The 25182-nt window shown below is 45.8% G+C and overlaps 1 protein-coding gene and 1 long non-coding RNA gene across 6 annotated transcripts in view; one reads left to right on the top strand and one right to left on the bottom strand.

Moving 5' to 3' along the window:
• Nucleotides 1–10391: 10391 nt before the first annotated feature.
• LOC143822017 (uncharacterized) lies at nt 10392–11831 on the bottom strand. Its single transcript, XR_013226015.1, has 2 exons — nt 11648–11831; nt 10392–10866 (listed from the first exon to the last, which is right to left on the bottom strand). It is a non-coding gene; the product is annotated as an uncharacterized LOC143822017 (long non-coding RNA).
• The window catches only part of EHMT1 (euchromatic histone lysine methyltransferase 1), a 146937-nt gene continuing 133185 nt past the window's right edge, over nt 11431–25182 (top strand). The window contains exons 1-2 of one of the 5 annotated variants that reach the window (XM_077306598.1): nt 11516–11532; nt 23512–23597. Coding sequence is in view for 1 of the 5 variants with exons in the window: in XM_077306599.1 (XP_077162714.1) it covers nt 11512–11532 (21 nt within the window). In the remaining 4 variants the exon portion in view is untranslated. Of the gene's footprint in view, nt 11533–23511; nt 23598–25182 lie in introns of those variants that run through there. The other 4 variants (XM_077306605.1, XM_077306599.1, XM_077306610.1 and 1 more) reach the window with 4 other exon arrangements.

Raw genomic sequence — 25182 nt, forward strand, 5'->3', positions numbered from 1 at the left:
CTTAGATAGATTTGCATTTGAGGCTTTTGCAACAGGAACAAAAATTAAAAATCCAGTTTGTGCACAAACGTTCCTAGTGAAATATCTGATGCCATATTAAAAAGAATTGTGCGTGAGTTGGTTCTGCATTTCACAATGTGATCTCTGCCTGTGGCAGAAACCTTCATGAGGCAACTGTTAAACTCGTAAGTAAGGTTGCCAGCTCCAAGTTGGGAAATATGTGGAGATTTTTGGGGGTAGAGCCTGAGAAGGGTGGGGTTTGGGGAGGGACCTCAATGGGCTACAATACCGTAGAGTCCTTCCAGAGTGGCCATCTTCTCCAGGAGAACTGTTCTCTGTCACGCGGAGATCAGCTATAATAGCAGGAGATCTCCAGCCACCACCCGGAGTTGGCGTTTCTTTCAAGGCTGCCTCTGATCATAAGGAAAGGTTGAGATCTGTGCCTGTAACCAAAATCTTGGAAAGCAGTAGGTGCCTTGCCCTGCCCTTCCCTGCCCACCACAGAGTTGGAGGGGTCCTGTCATGCTCTTCCAAATTGTGCAGACTATGCATCTCTTGGTGTAGTGGTTAGGGGCACGAACCTCTAATCTGGTGAGCCAGGTTTGATTCCCTGCTTCCCCCACATGCAGCCAGCTGGGTGACCTTGGGCTCATCACAGCACTGATAAAGCTGTTCTCATTGAGCAGTAGTATCAGGGCTCTCTCAGCCTCACCTCCCTCACTAGGTGTTTGTTGTGGGGAGAGGGAGAGGAAGGCGATTGTAAGCCACTTTGAGACTCCTTTGGGGAGGGAAAAGCGGCATATAAGAACCAACCAGTTTGGAGACTGTTTACTTCCAGGCTGGCTTGTTCAGTTGCTCCTTGCTTTCCTGTCTGGGGCCAACCATTTAAGCAGCTGCACATCTATGCTGATGGATGCTCGGGTTGCCAGCTCCAGGATAGGAAATACCTGGAGATTTTGGGGGTGGCGTCAGAGAAGGGAGGAAAGGGACTTCAGTGGCGATATGATGCCATAGGGCCCACCTTCCAAAGAGGACATTTTCTCCAGGTAACTATCTCCAGCCACCACCTAGAAGCTGGCAACTGTAATGATTGCTGATGCAGTTGGTAGCCTTTAGACTGCAGGACAGCTGACTTTGGGGGTCACAGTTCTCTCAGAGCTCCCTCAGCCCTACCCACCCCACAAGGTGTTTGTTGTGGGCAGAGGAAGGGAAAGTTTGTATGTCGCTTTGGTACGCCTTCAGCTAGTGAAAAGTGGGGTATAAAAAAAACGAGCTCTTTGTCTAATCCAGAGCCAGTTCCAGTGGTGGCAGAAGTGGGTTCCTTATTCTGGAGGGAGCAGTTCAAGGAGGCTGGAGTGGGCACAGTTCCAGACATTTCTCTCCCATTGATTCAGGCATTCAGTGACCTTCCAACCATGGCACATTTTGTCTCTCTGGGTTCACATTACATGTTATGTGGGAACCACAGCTTGGCTGCCTTCTGGGCATTATGATTTATCTATCGCATGGCGTGTGTGTAGTGTAGCCAGGAGACGGCCAGGCAAGGGATGTTTGAAAGTGGTCTGCCTTTGCCTTCCTCTGTGTCACGTGCATCATGACACCTCGTGTTCTTTGGAGGAACTCCATCCAAATCCTTGGAGGGCTCCCATCCAAATACTAACCAGAGTCAGCCCTGCTTAGCTTCTGAGATCTGATGGGGTCGGGCTTACCTGGGCTCTCCAGATCAGGGGCCTTGCCTCCTTTGACTAAATACACACACACACAAAACCTTTATTGGCATAAAGCAGATTAGCAAAATGAACAGAGATAGCCAGGATACATCAATCAGTCTGAGTTTAAAAACTGAAGACAAAAATTCAGCCGTAATAAAGGCGACATGGGCATCCTTGTCGCTCAACAAAAATTGGCAGATCAGGTCTTTTGAATGGTTTCTCCATTTGGGTATAAGAGGTATAACGTGCCTTCGCTGGACAAGAAACAAAGGACAATCCAGTGGGACAATGTTGCATGGACTAAACAGATCCCTCTCTTCGAATCTGGAACCATGTGCTCTAATCCCTTCTCTTTCTGGAATCATAAAGGGGTATAGCGGCCACCCAGCAGGCGAGGCATAAGTCTCTACAGACATGGGTGACTCCCTAGGCTTGCAGCAAACACTGACTCTGCAGGACTGCTTGGTAAAGAAAAGGGAAAAAAAAAACAGGAGGCCCAGTGAAGTTTCGAGGACTGAGCACAGACATTGCCCTGTAAGGATGTTCAGGGCAGCAGTTGTGTAACGGGAACATCAAACCCACAATTTACCCTCCCTGCATCCCAAGGACAGCCCGTTTGCTTGGTAAACGTGGGGCTTTATGTCTTGCTGGCATACGTGTGTATGTGTGTATTCCTAGCCATGGGGTGTCCACCTGCAGGGAAACCTTCCTGCATTGACTCATTGGCTGCAGGGGGTACAAGCAGCTCACGGGTAGTACTGGCTATGTCTTCTGGGCCTTCCCTTTTCAACCTACAGTGTTCCCGCAACTTTTTTGCAACCTACAAACTGCAGGGGAAGATGAACCGTCGTGAGCAAGGCAAAGGACTCCCAAGGAACTGTGGCGTTCTCCAGAGCACCGTTTTGCCAACCTCTGCCTTAAGGCAAAGACGTCAGTATCTGAAACTCTGATTCCATGCAAGACTAGATATCTTGGTTGGTCCTTACAATCATGAGTTATTCCACATCCTTCCACCAGTAGATAATGCTTCCCAATCTGGCTTTGATTGACTCTCCCCCAAGCACATTGCCTGAAAGGGATCTCTGGTTTTGCCTGTCAATGGACCACATTTCCCTTTTGCTTTCTGTCTTCCAAGGTATAACCTTTTGTGTGCACAGCTTGAAAAAAACAATTGTTGATCTTACAGGTGCCCCTAGAGCCTCTTGTGGCGCAGAGTGGTAAGGCAGCAACATGCTGTCTGAAGCTGTCTGCCCATGACGCTGGGAGTTCAATCCCAGCAGCCGGCTCAAGGTTGACTCAGCCTTCCATCCTTCCGAGGTCGGTAAAATGAGTACCCAGATTGCTGGGGGGTAAACGGTAATGACTGGGGAAGGCACTGGCAAACCACCCCGTATTGAGTCTGCCATGAAAACGCTAGAGGGCGTCACCCCAAGGGTCAGACATGACCCGGTGCTTGCACAGGGGATACCTTTACCTTTTTACAGGTGCCCCTGGACTCAAACTTTGTTTAACATAAAGGCTTTGATCGACATAAAGACAGTAACACAGTTCCTGGCCATAAGCACCACCATATTTACCCTGATTTGTGAGTAAAATGAAGAGGGCGTTCTATTCCTCCCTTCCTCTGAAACGTCCCAATGAGAAATGCCCTTTTAAAAACAAGTTTAGGGAGAAGAAGGCACGACAGAGATTTATGGAATTCAGGGTGGGGAAATGCGTGTTTTCTCCTTCGCTCCTTGTGGCTGGAACTCCCACCTTGGCCATCAGTGGGCCCAGACACTGGGGCATCCCATGAAGCAAATAGCATTAGCCAATAGGCTATGCTTCATTAGACAACCTGCGATCAGTATATTCAACTCCCAGCCACTGGGTGTGATACAGGCCCCTTGATTTAGATGTGGGTTTTTCTTAAGTGTGAAGGCAGAGAACAATGATGGTGGCCATTAGCCGTCGTACCCAAATGGAACTGCGACATATAGAGGTAGTAAATCTGTGCGCTGCCGTGTACAGAGACAGTATTTCGACAACCTTGCTGGTCGGGACACATCCGATGCACCTGGGTTCTGGGTGTAACATTCAGCAGAACCAATAAAACCAAACAAGAATCAGACAAGACTCTCAGGCTTATCACATCCTTGGCAAATTATTCCTGGCCACAAAAGAAGCCATGTTGGATCAGGCTGAAGTTTCCTGTAGTCCAGCATTCTTTCCACCAGAAGTACCTAGAATAGGGTTGCCAGGCTCCAGGGAGCGCCTGGAGATCTCCCACTATTACAATTGACCTGCAGCTATTCACGATACATTCCCCAGGAGAAAACAGCTGCTTTGGAGGTATTTCCCAATCCAAAACTGGCAAGCGGCAACCTATTAGGGAAAGGCTGGTGCCCCACTTTACTATCTATTTCCCCCTGCAACTCCTATTTGGAGGTATACTCTCTTGGAACATGGAGGTTCATTCAGCTATTAGGTGTCAACGCTCCTAATAGACTTCTCCCCCTGGATTCAAGTAGGTAGCCAGGTCTGCCTGAAGAAGCGGGACAAATGTTGAGTCCCAAGGCCATGGCTGATATTTTACTGGTCTTAACAGGGCCATTGGACTCAAGCTTTGTTTGCCTCCTGGGATTTGCCATGCTCTTCTTCGCGTGCCATCCGTGCCTGTGGCCAGCACCGCATCTTGGGTCTGCAAGGCCCGTCCCTTATGCATCGGGTAAAGGAACGCTGGCTTGGCCTGTTTCCGACCCAGTTCAGTGGAGAGGAGAGAGCCAGAGAGCAAGACAGAGAGTGCATGACCCTCACCCTTTCTCCACGCCTCCTGCCATTCTAGCAGCCCCTTCCCCTTCCCCAGGCTGCCAGACTCGCGTGTTGCAATGGCCCCGCAGTCGTGTCGCAGGTTCTATCGCTGCTGCCAACGTGGAGACCTCCCCCCCTCCATGGCTGCCATGGGGCTGAGTGACGGGAGGGGAGACTTTTATTTTGGCGGCTGCTCCCGGCCCGTGTCTTCTGCGGAACGGCCATCGGGTGGCGCCCGTCCCCCACTTGTGCCGCGCCTCGCCTTTCCGCAAAGGGCTGGGTCGGCCTGCGAAGCCGGGGCCTGCTGCCTTTTGTGCCGCGCGCCGCTCCCTTCCCCTCTTCTCCCCTCCGCTCGTGGGCAGCCCGGGGACCCGGGGCTGGGGTCGCCTTCTGGCTTGCCAACTCCCGCCGGTCCCTGAGCCCCGGCAGGTGGGCGGCAACCCGGCGCCAGGACTGCAGGCGTGCATTGATGGCAGCCACAGGGGCGGAGGGGGGAGATGGGCTAAGGCGATGGGATTTGGGGATGGTGGAGAAGAGGGGTTGGTTTGCAAAATCGCCTCGTGGCATCGCCCTAGATTTCTGGCGCGAGGGCTCTGCTGGAGATCTGTAGAGGGCTGCTTCTTCTTTTTTTCTTTTTCTTTTTTCTCTTTGTAGGTTAGTTAGGATAAGAATTATATTTGCAAAATGTGGGAAAAGTGGAAGAATCTCCCGCCATGCCGTCCCCCCGAATTAGACTGGTTTTGGGAAGGATTATGCAATATGATCCACAGTTCCTGAAGACAACCGTAGCTATTAAACAGACTTGGCTAGGTGGGGAACCGCTGGCTGTATTGTGGACCCAGGTCATGAGTATTTGAGATGGAGCGTTTCGTTGTTTGTTGCATGGTCTGTCTGGTTGAAGCTTGGCATAATGTGCATGCGTGGTGACCAAATTATTGTAGAGATCTGGGTTCAGATGTGTCCCTCGCCTCTAACAGGGTTGCTACTTGCCAGTTTTGGATTGGGAAGCCTGGGGATTTTGGGGGTGGAGGCTAGGAAGAGTGGGGAGGACAGGGACCTCAGTGGGTTCAGACCCAAAAGCAGCTGTTTCCCCCCAGGGACTGGAATTTGGTCAGCTGCAGGTCCATTGTAATAGTGGGAGATCTCCAGGCACTACCTGTAGGCTGGCAACCCTATTCTAGGGACTTCTTGTGGACACAAAATGCTGGACTTGATGAGCCTTCGGCCTGATCCAACATCTCTTCTTCTGCAGCCAGGAATAGCTATGCTGGCAGAGGCTGATGATACTTGTAGTCCATAGTCCCTTGGAAAGCCACAGCTTTTCCATCCCTGTTCTAAAGTGTCAGAAATAGTCCTGCTGACTGGGGCTCATGGTATGTTTGGGATGGGTTTTTAAAAAGGGACTTGATAGGCACAGATAAATCTGCTCACCATGATAGCTAAGAAGGAACCTCCATGTACACTAGCAGTATACCAGGTGTTGGGGAGGGGAAACAGCAAAGGAAGACTGTTGGTTTTTTGCCAAGCATTCTGGCCGGCTTTCGTTGCAAATCGGAAAAGCGCTCGGGCTGTCAAGTAGCAGGTGTGGCTTGATACCCTGGAGAGGATACCGATGTGGATTGGCCAATGCTAGACTCATACAGCCTTTCTAGAGGGAGCTGTTATTCGGATTCGGTGCCAAGCAGTTTCATCTGTTCCTACAGCCCTTGATCTGATCCAGCGGGGCATTATTATTATTATTATTATATTTATTCCCTGCCACTCCCTTGCGGCTCATGGCGGGTTACAACATCCTAAAATCCCCGTTAAAACCCCATTAAAACAATAATATTCCCAGCATTACCAACATGACAAGATCGGCAACTCAACTTCCCCCCCTCCCACTACTGGCGGGTGGAGAGGAGGTCCTGATGGTGTTTACTTCAGGTCCTAATCCCAAATCCCAGGGGGGGGGGGCATAGGTCTATATTGTCAGCCTTGGCCTCAACCATTTTTCCTGTTCGGCTCCCAGGCAATTTGAGTTTAGACCCGTCCTGAACCACAGAATGATGTAGCTCTCTCTCTGCGGCCCTCCAGATGTCCATGGACTACAATTCTGCTTGGCAGGGGCTCATGGAAATTGTAGTCCATGGACATGTGGAGGGCCACAGTTTGACTACCCCAAAATAATCTGTACGTGCTCAGTTCAGCAGTATGCCTGCTACACACATTAATTTTGTCCCAGATCCAGGTGAGTAGCTGTGTGGGTTGGTATCAGCAGACCAGGAAAGTCTCACTCAAGGTATAAGCTTTTGTGTGCACGCACACTTCGTTGGGTACAGCGCGACGTGCACAAGGAAGCTTATACCTTGAATAAAACTTGATTGGTCTTAAAGGTGCCGTGGGACTCAAACTTTACTTCACCCCAAGCCAGGAGGAAATCATCTGAAGAAGCCCAACTCATCCATGTGATCCCTAAAGTGTTCTCTGTGTGTGATTGGGGCGGGGAACGCCGGAAGAGATGAGGTCCCCCACTGAATGCTGATTGTACCGGGACTGATTGTAATTTCTCTTCTGCCAGGGGAGGCCTGCTCCTCCCCACTTTCACCTAAAGTGCATCTTCTCTTGATTGTCAAAAGCGTGATGAGCATAACCAACCAACGCCGAAAGCTTTTCAAGCCTGCATCCCTCCTGGAGAATCGACACCCTCTCCTTTGTCTTTGAGAACTGCCAAGAGAGTTAATTGTTGCTCCAGCTCAAGTGGGGCTTTCTGGTGTTTCCCAGAGTGGCTGACAGCTGAATGTCATTCCCTCCCCCTTGAAAAAATCCCGCTATTAAGATAATTCATATCGCTCGGCTATGGAGAAGGGCGGCGGGGGGGGGGGGAGCATAGGGGAGACAGGAGGGGATTTGCAGCACATAAACTTGCTTTCAACATTTGCAAAGGTTTGTTTTGGCTCTAGGGTTTCTGGCGAGGCATTAAAAGCTAGTCCTGTGCAAATTAGCTGCTATTCTGGAACCTTTCATTAATCTGGGAGATTTATGTGAGAAATGAATGCTGGGGATGCTGGTCTATGGTCTTTCCCTCTGTGATCGATTTTGTACCTGAACTGTCGCCAAACAATTTGGATTGGGCTTCACTTAAAGGGCTATAAGGATGTCCTGCCAGATCAGATCAGAGGTCCATCTAAACCAGCATCTGGTTTGTAACTGGATTATATTGTTGTTGTTGTTGTTGTATTTATTAACCGCTCCATCTCATGAGACTCAGGGTGGTTTACAAAAGAGGTAAAACATAAAATTAGGGCAAAAATAGAGATTTGAATAAATACATTAAATTATAATATTAAAACTAGATGGAAAGAATTGCCCTCTCCCCTATCATGGGGGAGGGGGGGGCTCATAAGATGGTCTGCTAAATTGGTCGGGGGGTTCTGACAGGGAGGCTGATAGATCAGGTGTTTTAAGGTCTCGCCTATAGGCCTGGCGGAAAAGTTCTGCCTTACGAGTCTGAGATCGCACAGGGTTCTCATCTCAGTTGACCCACCAGGCTGGGGCCAAGGCTAAAAGGGACCTGACCCTGGTTGAGGCCAGTGTGATCACTTTGGGGCCAGGGATCATAAGCAGATTCTGCTGCCAAGAACTTAGTGGGGACATAATGGGAAAGTCAATGCCCTAGATAGGATAGTCCCAGACCGCAGGGGTAGTCAAACTGCGGCCCTCCAGATGTCCATCTGGAGAGCCGAAGTTTGACTAGCCCTTGTTTAGGGTTTTAAAAGTGAGAACCGAGACCTGGTCTGGTCTTCGATCTGGAGCCAGTGCAACTGGATGAGGACAGGTTGTATATGGGCTCTCTAATGGGTCCCAGTAAGGACCCATGTCCCCACATCCTGAATGAGTTAAAGTGTCTGGATCAGTCTCAACGGCAGCCCTATGTAGAGCAAGTTACGGTAACTGCTGTCGTGTGTCACTCCATAACTACCATTCCAAGGACTGCTTGCCCCTAACCATGATGGTTGGTTTTAGCCTTCCCAGTTTATAGCCACAAATCTTCTGTACCTGTTTCTAGTTCCCTTTGAATGCTATCTAAGCCACTGGCCATCATGGGGAAGTGAATTTTAAAAGCTAATTATAGTAAGAAGGAAAGGTTTCCCCCACTCCATCCTGAATCTACTGCCTCGTAATTTTATTGGGTAACATCCCCCCCATATGCTCTACACTATGGGAGAGGCAGAACTGATTGTGTGCAGTTTTTAATATCATGCGTGATTTTATAAAATTTTAGCTGCCTCTCCCCAACCAAAAAGACCCATATTTCTTTAGCCATTATTCCTATGTTACTTGGATTACTGTTACTGTGCCATTAAAGGTTTTTGAAATGTTGAGTCTCAAAATGGCCAATGGGTCTGGAGGGATGGGAAGGGGAGGTGCCCCGGGTGGGTGTGTACACAGCTTGGTGTAGTAGTTAGTGCTGACTTCTAATCTAGCATGCTGGATTTGATTCCGTGCACCCCCACATGCAGCCAGCTGGGTTACCTTGGGCTCGCCACAACACCGATAAAACTGTTCTGACTGAGCAGTGATATCAGGGCTCTCTCAGCCCCACCTACCTCACAGGGTGTCTGTTGTGGGGAGAAGAAAGGGAAGGTGACTGTAAGCCACTTTGAGACTCCTTCAGGGAGAGAAAAGCAGCATGGAAGAACCTACACTTCTTCAGCTCTGCTTCCCAACCATATTCTGCACGATCCTGCCACTTCTGGAGTTTCTCGAAGCCTGAAGAATGTTTCAGGGGTTTCTCAATGGAGGCCGAGAAAGGCTGGTTTAAGATAGATTAAACTTTGTTGGTCTTAAAGGTGCCACTGGACTCAAAGTTTGTTCTTTAGTGATCCAGTCATAGATTGTCAGTTAAACATGCACTTTGACCCTAATTGAAAAGAGTGGATATTTTTCTTGGTTTTTATATTTAATACCATTAATATCAAGCAATCAGTGCTAGGAATGCATACGGCATTTCAGAGAGATCTGTGACAAGAAGAGACCTGAGATATAACCTGCTTGCCAGCTGGTAGAATTTCCTTCATTTGCTCTTCTGTAAATCTATATACTTAATTCTCACTAGTGACTTAAAAGAAGCAGTAAAAAAAAAAAGCAGTATTAGTTCCAGGGTGGCTGTGATACTAGCTAGAGTGCAGGATTTGACATGAGAAAAACAGGACACAATCCAGGCCCAACAAGATCACCAAGTGTCCTTGGGGAAGACGCGGTCTTCTTTCAGCCTCCCTCCCACGCCATAGGCAGAAAAAGTGATGTAAGAATTGCAGTAAAAGCAGCCAGATGGTACCTTCTTCTTTTTAACCATCCAGCTGAAAGGGGTCCCATTTATTGAAGTTTTATGCACCTGTTCATTGGGCAAAATGGGCATTCAAACTAAGTCTGAAATCTACAGAAGAGAAACCAGGAGTTTAAAGCATTTAAAAAAATACAGAATAACAGTGCCAAGAAATAATAATGGTTTGGGTGTTTAAGACCGGGATTGGATTAGTGAAATCTTGTTCAGGCAGTTTAATGATGTGGTTAAGAGTAGCAGCTGCTAATCTGGAGAGCTGGGTTTGATTCCCTGCTCCTCCACATGCAGTCAACTGGATAACCTTGTGCTAGTCACAATCCTGACAGAGCTGTTCTCATCGAGCAGTTTTGGCAGAGTTCTCAGCCCCACCTACCTCACGGGGTGTCTGTTGTGAGAAGAGGAAGGCGATTGTAAGACGCTTTGAGATTAATTCAGGTAGTCCAAAACGGGGCATAAAAACTGCCTGTTTGGCAAAGGATATTCAGACATGAAGCTGCTGTGCTGGGAATTTATTGGCAAGTTTGACCCTATCAGACCAGAAGTGACTCACTCTGTAAAACTGCTCATTTTGTGCATTTATTATGTCAAAGGAAACAAAGGAATTATGTCAAAGGAAACAATCCAGCAGCACCTTAAAGAGGAATTAAGTTTACTGCAGCGTAAGTTTCTGAGAGCCAAAACTCACTTCATCAGATAGAAGAGTTGGTATACAATACATATCTGGTCTCTGCCAGTTCATCTCCAGCAGTTGATTGTGGGTCACGCCCATTCTGATTGGATGCTTTCACTGGGTCTCCTAGTCATGTGCCACATCATCCCTGGTTTGGTTAGCCTCCTGGCCTGGCTTTGTTCAGAACCACGCCTCCTGTTGTGCCAGCATTTGTTTTTCACAGATATTGTTCCAGCTGCCACCCAGTGGCATCAGATCAAAGGCAAGAAGCAGCCAGGCACCTGGATCTGCTGAGATGCCCAACTCTCTGGAACACTTGGCGCTGCGCTTTTGCAGTTCTTTGCCTTGGATTCAGATCCTGCAAGCTGCTATGGGAACAAAAATGCGATGATTGAGGCTGACAGCAGCATGCATCTGAGCAAGAGGATGGCAGCCCATGGAAACCTATGGAAATCCCTAAAGTGCAGACTGCAGAGGCCTCATGCCCGCTTCATCAGTGCTTCTCTTTTTGTGCATCATTTCCGTGCTCCACACTATAGACTCCAATGGCCCTAGGAGAAATCTCGCAGAAATTATAATCTACAGATCTGATGGAAACAAGACAGTACTGCAGAGGGCAGACACCGGGACTGGTCGTTCGCTCTGATAGTAACAAAATTTTTGCAGGCCTTTTGCAGGATGCATGCAACGGACCAGGGCGCCTGCCCATCTCCCCTCCCCTCACCAGCTGCGGCCAGTTCCCTTCCCTCCCAGGGGCCATGTGGTTTCCCAGCGGCACGCGCAAAATATCACTGTACGGCAAGAGAGCCTCATGGACGCCGCCATGACAGCAGCGGCGGGGGACGCCATGACCGCGGGTTACGGGCAGCGCATGCGCAGTTACTCTCGGGAGGAGGCGGGTGTCTCCCTCCCTCCCTCGCGAATGAATGAAGTGGGTGGGGGAGGGGCGCGCGCGCAGGGAGTGAGGGAAGTCTCCGAAAGGGGCGGGGCTACGCTCCGGGGCTGCTCCGGCCATGGCCACAGTGGATGCTGAGGTGAGTATGAGCGCCGGCGGCGTCCACCCCCAACCCAGGCGGGGCGGGAGAGAAATGAGGGGAAGGGCGGGCTTGGGCCTCGAATGGTATCTCCCAAAACCAAACGCGTTCTAACCGAAGCTTTGCACACGACTCGCTTCTGCTTTCTCGCTCTCCTCCCCACGCCGTGTTATGGTTCAGCCCGGTTCCTCTGAGGCCCAACCTGCGTGGGCCATTGCCATTGTGTGCGCACGGGGGTTGGGGGAGGCGGTGGAAGCCGAGGACAGGAGGAAACCCGGAACCCTGCATAACGAGCGCTCTTGACACTGGGAAGGGCTGTAGGATAAGATGATCATGCAGGTTTTAGGGTGGCAGAAGACGTGGGGGTTATGCAGAGTCCCGGGTACGACGTGGCTCGTTTCCAGGCCCAGTTGGCGCTTAGCCATGCTCGGTCCGGGGCGTAGGGGGAAGGCGGGGCAAATCAAAGCAACGAAATCTATGCAGCTGTATTTATGCTTTATTCAGGGCACGGGGCTGAGTGGCAGATATGAGCTGTCCTGGGTGCGGGGCCTCAGTATGTAGTTAATGGAAGCTGGAGGAGTCGTGTTTTTTAACATCGGCCAGGAGGTGGGCTCCGTGCAGACTCTTCTCCCACTGTATTTCTGATCGGAGGCCTATTTATTATTGTTATTCGTCTGCTTTATTATTATATACGCCTTATTAGCCATGGTTAATGATAGTACTCTCCTATTTTAGTATCACCAAAACTCTTATTAATTGATTTTAATAATCATTGTGGGGATGGCTGTTACTAATAAATTAGAGGGATATATGTTTTTTTCTTTTCCAAAATATAAATGGAAAGTGACTCATAATTACTTGACCATGGAAACAGGCCACTAAGAGGGATCCTGCTCTTCCTAACTCCTGCCTGTGCATATGAGGGGTTGTCAGTCAGGTTGACTTGTAAAGTAGCTTCCAGTTTACAGGCAAGGTCAAAATTGCCGGCTACCAAATAATGAAACTGTTACAGAAGTGTTGTGCATTTAAAATCTTTTAGAGATTCTGTTTCCTGTTTGTCCAAAGTGGTTTACAATCATAAACACGGATCAAGGGACAAAGTTAAAAACATCATTCCACAGGGGTTGAGTCGCGCTTTAAAGACTAACAGGCTTTATTCCTGTCAAAGCTCACTTCCAGGTAAAATGGAATGAAGAAACTAGTTTTTCTCCTTTCAACAGTGCCTGCCAAAATACAGTTCTGTAAAATTAAGAGGGTACATGGTTCTAGGTGTAAGGAACAGCAAGAAGTTCCTGTGTAATGATCAACTGTAAGCTTAAATATTGGAAATTAAACTAGAAAACAGTAATAAATTTCCTGAAATAAAACTCAGAACACAGTGGCTTGAAGAACTTTGTGCATATGTTTTAATCATAAGATCTTCATCAGTGCAAGCAATACTTGCGTAAGACTGTAAGTCTTTCTATGCATTGACATTCAGTGTGGTCAATGCCTTAATTTAAATTGATATCCTTAGTGATCCAAGATCTTCAGAGTCCCTTTTTGTGATCAGATGAGTCAACTCTGATGCACATCTTCTCCAATAAAAGACAAGGTTCTTTAAGTGACATTGCTCTGAATTTTACTTCAAAAAATTTAAGACAGCTTTCTAGTTGAATTTAGAAATCTTAAGCTTATTGTTAACCATTACCTGGAAAATATAGTTTTGGGTTGACTTGGGATATTAAAGGTATCCCCTGTGCAAGCACCGAGTCATGTCTGACCCTTGGGGTGACGCCCTCTAGCGTTTTCATGGCAGACTCAATACGGGGTGGTTTGCTAGTGCCTTCCCCAGTCATGACCGTTTACCCCCCAGCAAGCTGGGTACTCATTTTACCAACCTCGGAAGGATGGAAGGCTGAGTCAACCTTGAGCCGGCTGCTGGGATTGAACTCCCAGCCTTATGGGCAAAGCTTTCAGACGGCTGCCTTACCACTCTGCGCCACAAGAGGCTCTTTTGGGGATATTGTTCCATCATAAAAAAGATCCTTTGAAAAAGGACAGCGTGGCTGGTTTTATGAAAGTCCATAATTACATACCATTGCCAGAAGATCTTTCCCTATCACTGTGCTAGGACAGCATTTTTTAACACAAACTGGTAATAGACAGTCTGTGCCAGAGAAGAGACTGTAACTGCAAGGACTGCAATTAACAAGGAGAGACAATCCTACAGATATATGTAGGTCCACAGTGGGAAGGGCTTTTAAGGTCAAAGCCAGCACTTTCAAGTTCAAGTGGAAGCTAACAAGTCATTTCCAATTGGTGTAACATGCAGAGCATCAAAGCACCCTTGTACAGTGATTGGCCTCAAGTTAGGGGGGGGTCTCTTATCTAGAAAGTTTTAGGAAGTCCTGTCAGGCCATTGCATTTTCCAGGGTTTTTAGAGACTGGAGGTATCTTCTGGACTGAAGAGGGAGATTATTTGTTGTTTTATTCTGCATGTTTAAAATTGTGGTTTGTAAGCAACCTTGAGCAGTGAGGCGAGATGAGATATACATGTTTTCTTTTGCTTTAATGAAACTGTTCTTGTAGCCAAATGGCTTTGAACAGCTGACAATAATAGGCCAGAAATGTTAAAATCAACTAAATATCAATCCTCCTATTTTTTAATGTTTAATAACAATATGGGGGGGGGGAACCTTTACTATTGCCAAGGTAGTTTTAATGTCAGTTCTGGCCAATAATATAGCACTCGTTTGAGATAACATTGCCATATATATATCATGTATAAAAGAGGAGATCCAGAGCTGTGTGTTTGCAATAAACTGGCCATGTTCAAATAAACAATGTTCTAGAGCAGGGGTAGTCAACCTGTAGTCCTCCAGATGCCCATGGACTACAATTGCCATGAGCCCCCACCAGCAAATGCTGGCAGGGGCTCATGGGAATTGTAGTCCATGGACATCTGGAGGACCACAGGTTGACTACCCTTGGCCTAAGGGATAACACGGGACTTACCTGTGGAAAAGGCAATGGGCAAGTTAGGGAAGCCACACAGATGAACATCTGGAGGACCACAGGTTGACTACCCCTGCTCTAGAGTGCCCGTCTTTCCTGTTCCACATACGAATTCTGTCTGCAAAGGGAATCCTTCCCTGATGGCCTGTCATTTCTTCCAAAGGGACAGCATTCAGCCAAGCCAACATAAATATAATAGACTTTTATATCAGAGTACTGTCAAAAATTCAAAATATAATGGCAAGGAGTTTGACAGGGGAAAACCTAAATATGAGAGAGAACATACTCTACAGCAGTCTTTTTCAACCTTTTGACTATGGATGAGCCCCTGAAATAATTTTCCAGCCCTTGAGGAGCACCAGGAGCAATGTCATGGCTACACCTCCTCGCCACACTCACAGAAGTGACTTGTCACTGTAAGTGACATCAAGGCCTGCATTAACAGACAGGTTTGAGGAGGAGTTGAGGGGGTGAGTGACAGGAGGCGGTTTAAAGTTGGAGTAGGTGTGCAGGCTCTGCCCCCTCCCAGGTGCAGAAACTACAAGAGAACTTGTTCATATTTAGAAGGGGGAGAGGAGGAGCAGTGGAAGTGGTTGGTTCCCTAGCTTGTGGCCAAGACTATTAAGGAAGGAAGGCGAAAGCTACAGGCCCCCTCTGAAGCTCCTGTGTATCCCTGGGAGTCCATGGACCCCTGGTTGTGAATCCCTGCTCTGTGGAATCTCCCACGTAGGAAATCCAATTCACAGGCTTTTTATTATAAGAGCCTATACTAACTGAAGTTTTCAGGGGCAATCCCACAGAGAGCACTTTGCAGTAGTTATGGAGCCATGGATAGATCAACAGTGTCTAGAAAAGAGGACAGTTTACAAATTAAATGCAGATGAAATAAAATACTTATTTCTAGATGTGTGGTATCCTTAAGACTAATCCCCCCCCTCCCTGGGAACCTTCCATTTTCTGCTGGAAATTTTGGAGAGCACTAAAATTTACTTTCCCCCCCTTTTAAATTAATGACATGAAAATAACGACTTTCAAAAAACTTATTTAGAATGTATAGTAGTAATATGTTCATGTAATGTATGCATGTATCTATGTATATATGTATGTAAAATCTGCAATACAAGCAGGGGATCCACAAGGAATTACCAAGGGGTGTATCATTTTCTTTTCTACTCCTGTTTCCTTTTTCCTTACCTAAAATTTACCTTTTCCCTATTCCTACTTCTCTCTTACCTTCCACCCACCAGCCAGACTAACTATCCCTCACTGTAATCTTCAGCTGTGCCTCCTTCCCTATTTCAGGCAGCCTTTTCCTTGGAAAAGTTGGACTGAATTGCATGGTGATAGCTGCTGGGCCAGGCCCATTATCATAACAGGAAAGTTCTAATTACTTGAAGGGGAGAATTTCACTTTTACCTGGATCCCCCTCCCTATAACTATTTCCCCTTTCATTCCTCTTCCTTCTTTCCATCCCACCCACCGATCAACTCACGTCTTATCTGCTCCCATCTTCAGCTATATTGATTATCCATTTAGTATATCATGCCTTTCTCTACAATGAGGACCCAAAGCAGCTTACATTATTGTCTTTTGTTATTTGCACAACAGGGCTATAGGTTAGGCTGAAAGGGAGTGACTGTCCTAAGGTTAACCAATCAGATTCTGTAGTAGAATGGGGATTCAGATTTTGAACCTTATCTGAAATTCTAACCACTACATAACATTGGCTGTCATGGGGTGCCTGAGGTATAGCCACCAGCCAAGCCTGGATGACTCATGAGTCAAAGGCCAAAATGGCCCTGTCCCCTCTCCTTGCCTTTTACTGACTAAACCAAGATGTGAACGATAATGGTTGCCTACCTATCACAACAGAAGTTGTTTCTTAAAGGTACCAGATGCTGTTTCTACTATGGAGGGGGAGGACTTTATCTCCCCATTTTTTGGCAAACCTGTTTTTTCCCCTCTAGTTTGTAGAAAATTCTGTCTCCTCTGTTCATGACTCCAGTCTATGGTTTAAGTATTTGAGAATGATGCCTGCACATATTGTAAACATGTGCAACATATTTTCAAACATATATTTATTGTATAAATTAAAGTAATTTTGTTCTGAAGTCAGTTCGTATGCTACAATATATATGATAACACTATAGAATGTTATAAAGTATAACTTTACATCTAGACACCTGTATTATGATCAAATGGGACAGGTTCCGTCCAAATAATACACATATTTTATACCTCTTAGATGAGAAAAACTAAGCTATGTGTTGTTAGAGTAGCACTGGGTGTGGCGATTTGCAAGTCTTTCTAATTTTAATAAATATGCCAAATAGTATACTTTTATATGCTAACATTAAAACAGTATAGCTGTGATAATAAAGGTATTGTTGAATATTATTGCAGCGTAATATAGGCAACTGGAATAAAAAAGACAACTTTTATATGCATCTTTGATTTTTTTGGTTGGTTTTGCTGGCTATGCCACAGTGTTTTTTCTTATACTGATGTTGTAACCATTTTCTGTGGCTGCCTATAATTATCTGCTAATACTTCCATTTCCCCCCAAATTTCTTCCCCCAAAGAAAAACTCCAGAGGAGCAACCCTCCTAATCATAATTTCACAGTTTCAAGATATGTTGGATTTCTGCTTCTAGCAAAATAACTTCTGCCAGTCAGAGTAGTGACTTCAAAGTTTGGCAGACTGCGGGTATGAGTCAGTATAAGGCAGCTAACTCATGTGGGATATATCCAGATGTTTCACTGTGCTGCTAGCATCTGTCAGCATGTTATACACAATCAAGCACCACGGTGCTTTGGTGAACTAAACCATTCTCAGGACTGAGACTCATCTACTCTTGTGCTGGATTAGAAAAAAGGTTTATCTGCTCCAACCTCTTATCTTTGGAGGGAGAACTGAGTCACTTCAGACAACTCTCACTAAATGAAATGGACGGGATGCTAGCAGTGATGAGGCCGACCACTTGCCCACTAGATCCATGGCCATCGTGGCTCCTAAAAACAACAGACATAAGAATAGGAGCTCCCCTCCAGGAGATAATCAACCTCTCCCTCTCAAAGGGAGAATTCCCGGAGGGATTAAGAGAGGCAGTGGTGCGCCCATTGCTAAAAAAAAAAAAAAAAATCCTTGGCTCCACAGGAGCCTGACACCTACCACCTCCTCTCACATCTAGTGTTTCTGGGGAAGTTGGTTGAAAGGGCAGCTGTGAGCCAAATATCAGAATTCCTGGAGGAAACTTCAGACCTTGATCCATTTCAGTTGGGTCTCCGGCCTGGCCATAGGGTAGAGAAAGCACTAGTAGCCCTGATGGATGATCTCTGTCACCAGCTCGATCGAGGCAGGTTAGCGATGCTGTTACTATTAGACAGTCGATGATGAGCTCTTAGCTCACTGCCTTGTCAACATCAGGATACGAGGGACAGCCCTCAAATGGCTGGTTTCCTTCCTCCAGGGTCACAGACAGAGAGTAGAAATAGGAGAGAGAGTATCTAATCACCATCAGTTCACATGTGGAGTCCCACAAGGAGCAGTCTTCTCTCCTATCCTATTTAATATCTTCATGTGCCCTCTTGCTCAGCTGGTGTGGAGGTTTGGGCTGGGTTGCCATCAATATGCAGATGACATCCAGCTCTTCCTCCTGATTGATGACTGCTGTGACTCTTCCCCAGAAGCATTAGCCAACTGCCTGAAAGCAGTGATGAAGTGGCTCAAGCAGAGTCGTCTGAAGCTCAACCCTGCTAAGACAGAGGTCCTGTGGCTGGGCAGGAATGGACCATGTGAGGAAGCTCATTTGCCCACCCTGGATGGAGTGCATCTATCAGTGGCTCACTCCGCCAGGAACCTTGGCATGATCCTGGATGCTTCCCTTACAATGGAAGCCAAGTCACAAAGGTAGCGTGGCTGGCATTTTGCCACCTCCACCAAGCCAAGCTACTAGTGCCCTACTTGGCCCCGGAACACCTAGGCATAGTGATCCGTGCGACAGTAACTTCTAGACTGGACTTCTGTAACTTGCTCTACTCAGGCCTACCCTTATCCTTGATCTCGAAACTGCAACTGGTGCAGAACGCCGCAGCCAGGATTCTCACAAATACATCATAGAGATCCCACATCCAGCCTGTACTTCAACAGCTCGGCTGGCTCCCAGTTGAATTCCAGATTAAGCTTAAGGTTTTGGTAATCACCTTCAAGGTCATACGTGGTCTGGGCCCAGTGTATCTGAGAGGCCACCTCTCTGCCTATACCCCCAAAAGAGCCTTACGCTCTGCCACCTCCCACTGGCTATGGATCCCTGGCCCCAGAGAGGCGTGTCAGATCTCAACAAGGGCCAGAGCCTTCTCAGTCCTGGTCCCCACCTGGTAGAACGAGCTCCCTGAAGAAATCAGGGCCCTGCCCGAATTCTCACAATTTCACAGGGTCTGCAAAAGGGAGCTCCTCCACCAGGCATTTGCATGAGGTCGACCGACCCCAAAACATCCTCTGGTCCCCTCAATGACTGAACAATGTGATCTACCCAAGGTCTTACCAATGTTACTGTTCCTATTAAAATATTGTTCTGGTTGACATGTTACATTATGATTGTTATATTTGTTATATTGTTACACAGTATGTAATTACTGTGACGTTCTATGTAAACCGCCCAAAGCTGTATGGGAAGGTGGTATAAATTAATTAATTAATCAATTAATTAATTAATATCGCTGCCCCTCCCTCAGTAGTTATCTAGTTCTTATGTTATGCCATCTGTTGTTCGTAGTCAGATACTCAAATTATTGTTTGCTGCAAACCAACAGTGATAATCTTATCTGGTGGAATTATCAGGTGGAATTATAGCTCTCTATGTTTATTTTTTTGGAAGGATAAGCACGCATGCACACAAATATTAAAAGAGAAAGACAGATTGTCCACCAATGCTGTTCTCTCTTTCTCTCAGATAGGGCTCCCAACTAAGCTTGTGCGTTTCGGCCGCTTCGGTGGCTGTTCAAGCCAAAAGCAGCCAATGCCACGGCACAAGGGGGACGTGCGGCGCTGGTACACCAGTCGGCACATACACACAGGCGCAACACTCTGCACCTGCGTGCGAGCACCGGGTTACGCGCCACTACCGGCGCTGCCCCTCTCCCCTGCGCCACAGTGCTGGCTACTTCGGTCTTGAACAGCTGCTGAAGCGGCCAAAGTGCACAAGCCTCCATTGCTTAACAAATGCTGGGAGATTTGGGGGAAGGGACCTGGATGACCCTCAAGGAATGGCAAAGCCCATAGAAACTAGGGCAAATGTCTAGATCAGTAGTGTAGTAGCCATTATTTCTTCTGCTTTTCTGTTTCTTGAAGGTGGGAGATTAGGGACGGAATTCCTGACCAGGTCCAGATAACTGGGAATTCTACTTGGAGGTGTCACAGGAAGAATTACCATAATTGGCCTGGTACCTGGTTATGTGAGATATTGCTTTCACTGCAAGCTAATATAAATATGTGTCCAAATAACTTACTTCTGATTTATAGACAGGGTTTTAAAATTTTCTTTTTGCTCATAGAATGTTTTACAAATCTTTCAAAAACAATCTGGATGTGCACCTACGGATTCTAGCCTTAAATGTTTCTTTGCATAAATTGGCTGCAGATGGAAGATTAATGCTGCACAGAGAAACAATCGAATGGTTGGCTGTGGTGTTTTTCTGTTTCAGGGGTGGTTTTTCAGCATCCTCTATGTGCAGACTGAAGTGGCACAGTCCATTTTGTCCCCACATTTTCCTGCATGTGTGTACCAGGAAGAACAGCAGGAGTCACAAAACAACAGCCAGTTAGCTATTGTTGAAGGTTCTAGTGAGGCAAATAGGTCTGTAGTTTAATTGCTGCTTTTAGATGAGCAGAAGTTTTTTTATTTTTTCACAGCTTGGGTTGTTTTTCTACATTTTTTAAATTCGTTAAACATTTGTTAGGTGATATATGGTCATGTCAACCTGCCCCCCACTCCCAAAGTGGCCAGTGATGGGCCTGGAGGGGGTGGAAAGGGCCCTGGATAAGGCTTCTCGAAGCCTGAAGAATGTTTCAGGGGTTTCTCAGCGGTAAAAAGTTGAGAAGGCTGAACTAGAGGGTAAATCAGCAGGCTCTGAGTAGGGTTGGGTGCTTCAGCGTCCAAAATGGCCGTTCACGCTGGAAGCTGCCAGTGCTGCAGGGGAGGGGAGCACGGGCCGCCATGCTGCGGCCCGTGCCTCCCCCCCCCCAGTGCCGCAATGCTGGCTGCTTTGGGCGCGAACAGCCACTTTGGGTTCCGAAGTGCCCAACCCTAGCTCTGGGCAACGGCGCATTCTTTTCCCAATGGATACTGATTGCTGCTGTGAGGAATCCCTTCAACATTCCCATTTATAGAGCACTGAGGAATGTTGGAGAAGATATCAAATCTTTTGAGAGAACTGTGTCTGCCAACTTCTTAAATGCACAGTTGCAATTAGCCATGATATTCATAATTCGAGGTGTCTCCAGAGATTAAAAAGCACAGCTCTAAATAAACCACGAGGGACAAGGAAGTTTTGTACACAAGAAGGTTGTCTTTTTGGCAGCTTTCTCCCTCCAATATGAGGTTCAAGTAGTGCTTCCCAGAAGGTTCTGCAGAGGTGAAAGTGGCATGTCATTCCTACAAAGCATGAGCCAAAGTTAAACCTTTTAAAAGTCTCTTTGATCTCAGTGGAAGAAAATTCAAGCAGATGCTTAACCCTCCTATTAAATTAAGTGAGACTTAAAAAGCCTTTGACTTTGGTCAGATTGTGTCCAATGCGATCAATTTTCATTGCAGCTGTTCTTAAAGTAGAAGATTTGCTTGGCTTGTGTGTGTCTTGAGCCTTCATTTGCATGGACCCCCCCAGCATTTGCATGGACCCCTCTCAGTGTGTGTCATGAGCATGGACCCCCCACAGTGAACATCTGCTACAGGGGTAGTCAAACTGCGGCCCTCCAGATGTCCATGGACTACAATTCCCATGAGCCCCTGCGTGTTTGCTGGCAGGGGCTCATGGGAATTGTAGTCCATGGACATCTGGAGGGCCGCAGTTTGACTACCTCTGATCTACTGCATGGGACTACCTGCAGTTTATGTCAATGAACATTGACTTTGTGACAACACAAAGGTCTTTTATGTTCATGGACGTGCAGAGATGACAATAATGCTAGAGTCAGAGAATAGTTAACAGTTTGTATATTTGTTCGTCTAGCCTTGCAGGGCTAGAATTTTTTTTAAATTTCTAGGTGGTATCAAATTGGTAAGATCCAATATTTGTTTTTCAAATAATTCTTTGCCACTCTTCCTGGCAGCTGCTATCTATCGAGTCACACTATTGGTTCATCTAGGCCAGGATTGCCTTCTGATTGGCAACAGTTTTTCAGAACGCCAGATCAAAGATTTTTTTAGCTGTGCTTCCACAGATCTTTCTTTCAACTAAAAGTTGTACCTAGCTGCATCGGGCGCGAACAGCCGCTTCGGACGCCAGAGCGTCCAACCCTAGATGCTGCTACCCTGTCTTGAATATTGATGCCATTTTAAATTTCAAACTTAGTTTCTAGAATTTAAATTAATTTTAATGAACCATTTTACCTTTCAGTATTGTTTTATATATTTATTTTATTAACTATATATAGACCACCACTCTCAGCCTGGCTGGCTTGTGGTGGTTTACATAAAAGCGTTAAAAACCCAATATCCTTATACAATTAACACAGCTAACACATTATACAATGTACTGAGCTGGTTTGCTGGATAGGGCGGTGTATAAATCAGATTAAATCAATAAATAAATACAAATATCATTTTAAATACCCCAACTATTTAAGCTGTGATAATTGCTATTAACTAGGAATATTCCTAACCTTCCAACTCAAAGAGAGAACATTTTCATCAGTAAAAAAAAAAAAACAGCCAAAAGAAGATGGACACCTCTCAAAAGAGGTCATGTCCTCTAAAAAGAAGACATCTGCTAACCCTTACAGTGGTCCCTTTTGTGAGGAATAAGTCTCTGTTCCTATACCCCCAGGCATGGACTTATTCAGGGTTCAAATTCAGGCCTCCGTCTGAAGTAAGAATCGCCTTAGTAGATCAAGACATACAAAATGTAAGAGTGCAGATTTCATTCCCCTGTTCCACCATGTTTTATTTATTTTACAATTTTTTATGCTGCCTTTTGCCTGAGCAGGGTATCTGTGAGCTTCTTTGGGATTTACTTGCATTTACTTGAATTAGTTCAGTAAGCCTTTCAGTAGCTTGATAAAATATGCCAGTATTGTGAAGCCCATGTTGTGTCGATGGGGTTGGAATATCAGTGGCTTGACTGAGGCCACCGTGCGTTTGTGGCTAAGGTGAGATGAAACAATGGTTTCCTGGATCATAGTGCATGTACTTAGCACTTTTGCCACATTGGGTGTTATATATCATAGTGGGGATAATGTTAAAACTAAGTTTATGTGCCCAGATTCAATTTTTTGGAGCCTCGGTTATTTACAGCAGAGGTGTGCAATGTTTTCACACCTACAATTTTATTTCATATTATTATTATTTCACCAGCAGTGACCAGACTATGTTAATATAAACAAGAGTTGGCCCTTTAAATTGTATCATGTAAGTGGCCTTTTTCCATTCATGGATCGGACTGATTCTGTTCTTGATCACAGTTCAATATATTGCACTTGTTATATCCTGTTTAGAAAAAATTGGTAGGTGGTCTCTCATCTGTCGGGCAAAATGGCTAGAGAGTGTAGGGAGGTAGTGAGCCAAATGAACCAACCAAATCATTTGGCGACCAAGCAAATGTGAAGTAATCCCTTTAAACATTTTTATTCTGACTCTTATATTTTTTTAGCCAGTCATAATTTACGTTGTGATGGAGGAAAAGGTTGATGTATTAATGCAGGGCATTTAAAGTCTGATTTTGTTAAGCATATTAGTCAACATGCAGTAAAGGGATGAAATTTTGTAGGTGGCACATTGATGGGGCTGAAGCAAATGCAGAGGAAAAAGCCTACCAGACTCAGAGTGGCTTGGCTAGACTAGGATTATAGTCAGGTAAGTGGCATATTCTACTCCATGTCGATTAACATGGACAAAACTGTCAAACTGGATTCTCGGTTATCAAGTGTGGTGCAGAAGTGGGGTTTGGAGACTCAAGTATGTTAAGCAATTGAATGGCAAGCCAGGACCAGACAAATGGGCAGAACTGAAATAAGGGCATCTCTGTATCAATTTGAAAGATGCAGTAAGCATGGTTGTTGCATATTTCTGATACGATTTGGATTCTTGGCCAGTAGTGTAGATTGTATTTTAAGTCAGTCCAAACTGTAGACTTGTTCTCTTCTGTAGTCATTCCCGTTTTTTTTTAAAGCAAAGTCTGTGTTCTAGCTGGACAAGTAGACTTTGAACAGGCTGTTCATAACCTCCTCCCTTAATATCTATAACTAGTCTCAACCTGTAGCTAGCATCATAGCTGAAGCTCCCAACTGGACAGATTCTTCTTGAGGACAGTTTCTCCCAGCCTTTAGCTAAATGTATATCTTCTCTTGTGCCTCTCACCCAATCTTTCATTTGTTATTTAAATATGTATTATACTTTTTCTGCACTCTTCATCTATAGAGCTCGAGATAGCTTCCCACGGGGGTAGGCAGCCTTTTTGACGCAAGTGCCAAAAAAAAGGGCAGGGGGAGAGAAAACCAACGGCAACTAAAGGGGAGGAAGAGAGTTGTACTCAGCTGGTCGTGCTGGAGGCTGAGAAGCTTGCTTTGTGCTTTCAAACTTGCATGGTGCAGTCTTTACCTCGAGAGCAGAATTCATACCAAGCTGGTAGCTGCATGGGTCTAGGACAGGGGTGGGCAAACTGTGGCTCTCCAAATTTCCATAGTCTGCAATTGCCACGAGCCTCTGTCAGCCTACATATCCATGAGCACCTGGAGAGCCACAGTTCGGCCCCCAGTTCTGGGATTTGAAACTCACATTTCAGTTTATCTTCTGTTTGAGAACAGATATGAGCAACTTGTAGCATAGGTACTCAATTAATCAAAGGCAAAATCGTATCTAGGCCCAAGATGGAGGATATGTGTACTTCATTGACAGCACCTTAAAATTTGGATTTGATTTGTGCCAAAAATGTTTAGGAAGGCCAGGGCACTTCACATAAAACAGAAACAATACAGGTAACTTATTTTTACAATGATAAAGTGAAAAGATAAGGCTGGTCAACCTGACCAGGAGATCACTATAGGTTCCGTTTGGGAGAAAACATGAAGTATAAGTGTAATGAAACAACAAAAGAGGGAACAGAGTAACCCAATCTGTGTGCACAAGTTAGGAACCTAAAAGGTTGAGCAGCATTATAGGTATAAGTATTAAAAAAGTTAAAATGAAAAAATATATATTATAATACATGTGCACCTATAAAACTTTAAAATATCAGTGTATATCATGCTGTATTGCACAAATCCAAAACATTTTGACACGTGGATAAATTACCAAAGGATAAATGTAGCTGCCATAAATAAATTGCAATTATTTAATGGAATGTATAGCTTGGTTTTCATTTTATTTGCTGAAGGTAGCTAATAAAATCAAAGAACTTGCATTAAATCAATACCAAAGAGAGAACTGAAAACTCTGCTGC

Source organism: Paroedura picta, chromosome 12 (genome assembly GCF_049243985.1).
Source record: "Paroedura picta isolate Pp20150507F chromosome 12, Ppicta_v3.0, whole genome shotgun sequence".
NCBI classification, from domain to species: domain Eukaryota; kingdom Metazoa; phylum Chordata; class Lepidosauria; order Squamata; family Gekkonidae; genus Paroedura; species Paroedura picta.